The 5,000-nt window shown below is 34.5% G+C and overlaps 1 protein-coding gene across 4 annotated transcripts in view; it reads left to right on the top strand.

Moving 5' to 3' along the window:
- The window catches only part of LOC113819057 (proteasome activator complex subunit 4), a 62,810-nt gene that overhangs the window by 42,982 nt on the left and 14,828 nt on the right, over positions 1-5,000 (top strand). For 2 of the 4 annotated variants that reach the window (XM_027371297.2, XM_027371295.2), the window contains 11 exons: positions 248-462; positions 778-911; positions 1,078-1,182; positions 1,360-1,508; positions 1,653-1,859; positions 2,177-2,363; positions 3,019-3,108; positions 3,257-3,475; positions 3,643-3,741; positions 4,168-4,305; positions 4,587-4,802. In XM_027371297.2, the coding sequence (XP_027227098.1) occupies positions 248-462; positions 778-911; positions 1,078-1,182; positions 1,360-1,508; positions 1,653-1,859; positions 2,177-2,363; positions 3,019-3,108; positions 3,257-3,475; positions 3,643-3,741; positions 4,168-4,305; positions 4,587-4,802 (1,759 nt within the window). Of the gene's footprint in view, positions 1-244; positions 463-777; positions 912-1,077; positions 1,183-1,359; positions 1,509-1,652; positions 1,860-2,176; positions 2,364-3,018; positions 3,109-3,256; positions 3,476-3,642; positions 3,742-4,167; positions 4,306-4,586; positions 4,803-5,000 lie in introns of all 4 variants that reach the window. The other 2 variants (XM_027371296.2, XM_027371294.2) reach the window with 1 other exon arrangement.

The following is a 5,000-nucleotide window of genomic DNA, read 5'->3' as shown; positions in this document are numbered from 1 at the left end:
ATGTGTGCATATATAAGGAGGTTGAGGGGATTAACCACTGAGTGTTAAATAGATAAAAGTCTGTTGTAAACTTCTTTATTTACACAGCAAATTCTTTCTTCTCAAAATTGGTTAAAAGATAAATGGGAGAAAAGTAGATTGATATTGCAAAGGATGTGTTGCATAGGGTAGCAACTACTACTCTAACAGAAGCTTTTTCAACACCATTTTGTGAAGGATTGATGACCACGTTCTGTCGCTTCAGAAGTTTTGAATGCGTCATCAAGAGCATGATTCGCGTGTGCCGAACATACTTCCCACCAGCAGCAACATCGGAGATCCTTGAGCAAGTGCGTCCCATGATATGCCCCTTCGACATGACTATGCAGAGGGCGATGATGTATTTGGAACTCTTCCTTCCCACATCTATGGAGCCGCACCAAGCAGACATCAGCTGGAAACTGTGGAAGGACGAGATGTTAGGTGATTAAGCTTTTTACCTTTTTTTTTGGTTTTGTTTTTTATACTGCACTGTGATTGATTGATTGATCTAATTTAATCTAGATTCGTTTGAATTTTGTAAGAATACTATTGTAAAAATTTATGATTATGGAGGAATTTAGTATAGATATTCACTTTTTTTACTTGTGTATCCAAAGAGATTTGTATTTGTTTATTAATTATTATTATTATTTTTACAAGATTGTTAATTGAAATACAGAAAGATTGATGGTTTATATCATACAGAACTGTTGTAGTCACTATGAATAACAAATAATGGTCTTTTGCTATTCTTAGGTATCTGGAATGCTTGCCACAACAGCCACTTCTCATTTTGGGAGAACGGCATGTTCTGGCTGTTCGCAAGACTTGCGTGGCACAATATTGGTTATGTTGAATGGGAAGAACACCTATCAATGGTTTTCACAAAGGTATGGCTTCAGAAATTTATATGGAATAATGTTAGAACAGGTTCTTTTCAGATTTTTAAAAAGGGGGTTGGGTAAAGGTTTAGAGCATCATGACTATATTTTTGTTGTAGAAGTTGTAGCCAGTAGTTATATCAAGGAAATATAATAGTCCTTCTTTACACAACAGGTGCTGAGGTCTTTCCACTTACCTGTGACGTACAAGAAAACACACGTTGGCAGAGGTGATGGACTGGATCGTTTTGCTTCTTCCATGTTCATTGTTGCAAATTTGGTGAGTATACTTAGTAGTCAAATGAACAACACATTTATTTTAATAGTTTTTGTATATGATTATATATTTATTTATTTATATATTTATTTATTTATTTATTTATTTTAAGAAGTACCAATAAAGAGCCTAAACTCATTACTTGTATAAAACTGACTACATCCTTTTCTACACACTCAGGGAGGTGGCAGCAAAACCCAGCAGCATTTAGAACGACTCTTCAAATCTCTAGAGTCGTACTATCATCCTTCCAACTCAGGGCCCTGGACCCGCCACCTGCACGAGTTCCTCAACAAACTCACCTTGCTCTTCATCAGAAGATTGCATCGGTTAGTTGAGCCTATTTTCGCTGGATATCTTTGTTCTGAGCGATGCATTATAATGAAGATAGTATTTGTTTTGTCCTTGCTTTTTTATTTGTTTTATATTGCAATTTATTATCCATATATTTATTAATATTCTTTCCTATTTAGGGAGCGATATATGAAGCCATCCTGGGAACTAGGAGTAGAGCCCAAGAAAAAATTAACAGAAGAGGAAATTACAGCTTTTGTGCGATGTGTTCAGACGCCTGCAATGTTGGCAATGTTCTCTCACACTGGGACACATGATGCTGGTGTTGTATTCCATCGTCTCTCTCTCCTGCGACCAGAAATCGTTATACCTCCACTACTAGAACAGTGAGTATATTACTGAGGTGCCTGATATAAAGATGTCACTACATGATTTACTTAGGGTAGGATATTTGGTCAGTTTGTGAATATACAGCCAGTCGGTGGATAAAGTTGCACATGATTGTTTTGTGCAGTTACAAAAAAAGTTTCTGAAAGAGCATGGCATCACTGAAGACATTGGCATATGTGATTTTCTAGAAGATTTTAGAATATGTATCTAAATATTCTATTTTATTTGTCAATAGATATTGTACCTAGAAACTCAAACTATCATTTAGTTACCATGAAGTAGAGATGAGAATGTGTGTGAATCCTCAACTCAGGTTGTACTCCTCGCTGGAAACCACCACTGAGCCCCATCGATTGACAGCATCCCTAGAGTGTGTAGTGTGTGTGGCTCGGGCCATGGTCAAAGGTGGCAAGTATTATCCAGAGGGACAGAGGCATGTCATCCCACTGCTGCTTCAGACACTTCCTGGAATTGACCCAAATGACATAAAGAAATGTATGGTGAGTAGCCGTGTTAATGACTGGGATTTGATCATGTAACTTAAATTTTGTTTATTTTGCCTGTGTTATTTGTTATTCTAGTAAGTATCCATAGTGTTGTGGGAGACGTTTGATAGAAAAATAGGTATCTGTATTATTTTATAGGTGTTTGTATTATTTTATATATGTTTTTAGATAGCTATTTTTATTCTTATATTTGACTTGTGTATTATTTAGTGTATTCTTGTTTATTTTTGTAATTTTGTTCATTCATTCAGTCAGTATAATTGGTCATTTTTTACAGTGACAAAATAAGTGTATGTTTAGTTTACTAAAGGATTCTATATATGAAAGGTATATTAAATAAGGGATCACTTTAATATAGGGTTTTATTCTGTTTTTCCCTCCCTAATTAAAATGAAAAAAGAAATGCATAAAAAAAAAAACATATATATATATATATATATATATATATATATATATATATATATATATATATATATATATATATATATAGTTAATATTTGCACTAATAGCTGAAACTGCATGCTTTTGGGAAAACAGTAATACCTATCTTGTTTTCAAATTAATTCATATAACTTTTGGTATTAGTAAGTGGTTACTGTTGTTGATTTTGGTATTTTGTTTTACTGTTAATCATTCTTTTTCCTCACAGGTAACATTCCAGTTTATTTACACCCTGGTGACACTCGTGCCTTTTGTTGACTGCTCAAGTGCCATCGATGAGGCCAGTGACCTGACAGAGGTAAGGTACTAAATTTAACAAGGGAAACTGAATATAGCGAGATAGATTACGTATAAATGAAAAAGGGTGTGTGAATATGAGGGAATAAATTGCTTCAAAATGAAAATGTGTGTGACTGGTCCTTATAGGTTGTTTCTTCTCTCCCCAGATAGAACAAGAAGTATGTCTGCAGACAGCAAGCTTTGAGGATTTTGTCCTACAGTTCATGGACCGTTGCTTTGTACTGATTGAAAATTCTGCATTGGAGCAAATAACGCAACTTGACCGTGAAACTGAGAAGATGAACAGAGAGGAGAATATGCTAGAAATGGGGCTTTCTTCAACTTTTTCAGCAATTCTCACCCAAGCTCATCCAAGTATATACCAGGTATGCTTTTCCAAGGCAAATGTGCTATTACTTTATCATATACAAGCTAGATTTTTATTCTAAGGAAGGAGGTGTGACTATTCAGGGAATAATTTGAAATTGAGCTGTGAAAGTTCTCTGTAATCTATTTTTATAGCAAAATTTCTAATGTCAGTATATTTTATTAGGCAGCACTTCAGCGACTTCAGTCTTTCATCAAAGGCAAGATGATAGAGATTCATGTTGCCGGAAAGTTTGCAGCAAATATGTGTCGCTCAGCTGTAAAGGTACGTTCTTCTACATCTTGTCCACCTTGAAGTGTAATGCTAAGATTTTCAGCACAGCATGCTCAGTAATTGTAAATTTTCAGGTTATGACTTTTTAGATCATTAATTAAAGTTTGTGTCAAAATTAGTTTATATATCCCTTATCCTGAGAGTGATTAGTTTGTGTATTATAGAATTCTTCATGGATTTATATTTATATCACATTCATAGTATAGATAAAAGATTGTTAAATTGTTTGTATCTTTTCAGTAAAGTCAGAATGTATTTCAATCCCCCCCCCAAAAAAAAAAAAAAGTTCTTGACAAAATCTCATGCTTTTTTTAATTCCTTACAATAGAAGTAAATTTATCAGGTGGCCATATTATTCTTTAGTTTAGAGGCTTGGGTCATTACATATATTATATAGATATCTTCATATTGTCAAAGGTCAACCCACAAGAAGCTCTGAAAGTCTTTGTTCCTGGAGTGTGTCGCCTCCTGATCACCTTGACAAGTAATGAGGAAGTCCAGAAAGAAGAGAACCTGGATGATGAACTATTGTTTAATCTACTTCTCCTGTCCGAGGTCAGAGTCCTCTGGTACACTTGTTTAGTTTTGTTCAGTTAAGAATAACTCTTGGTTTCATAATTTTTTTCTTACTTCATTTGCATGTAGAATTTTGATATACAAGCAAAGAAATTCATAATGTTTGCAAGCTGTTGGTAATAGAAAACTGCTTTTTTATGGTATCTTTAAATATTTTACCATTTTTTATTTTCCCATTTATTTTGATATCTTTTAGATATATCTATTCTACTCCTGGGATGCAACAATAGATATTGATTTAATCATTTTATGGCTTTCAGCTTGTGAGATGCAGTGGCATGCACTTGGTAGAATATGTTCCTCAGATAACCCAGGTTTTGACCTTGACATTACACCTGAAAAGCAGAGAAGGCTACCATCTTTCCGGCTCCATTCTGAGATACTTGCTTAAGTACCTGGGCATCACCATCCCTTCAGAATACAGGTCCATGCCTCATAAGTGGGATGTGCCCCTGAGTGAATTTCTCCCAATAAGGGTATGTGTGCTAAATGGCTCTTTTGTGATCATTACTTTGCAGTTATATATTTTATACTTATACTTCTGCTCTATATTGCTCTTAATATCAAAATGATCAAAGAGTACTTGAGTGGTATTAGTTTTGAATTGCACATAAAAAGATATGAGATGTATATTATAGTTCAGAAGTTGTGACAGATAAGCATATTTGTGACAG

The sequence above is a fragment of the Penaeus vannamei genome, chromosome 34, assembly GCF_042767895.1.
Source record: "Penaeus vannamei isolate JL-2024 chromosome 34, ASM4276789v1, whole genome shotgun sequence".
Taxonomy (NCBI): domain Eukaryota; kingdom Metazoa; phylum Arthropoda; class Malacostraca; order Decapoda; family Penaeidae; genus Penaeus; species Penaeus vannamei.
Note: the sequence above shows the minus strand (reverse complement) of the source record. Positions and strands in the feature narration are given on the sequence as shown.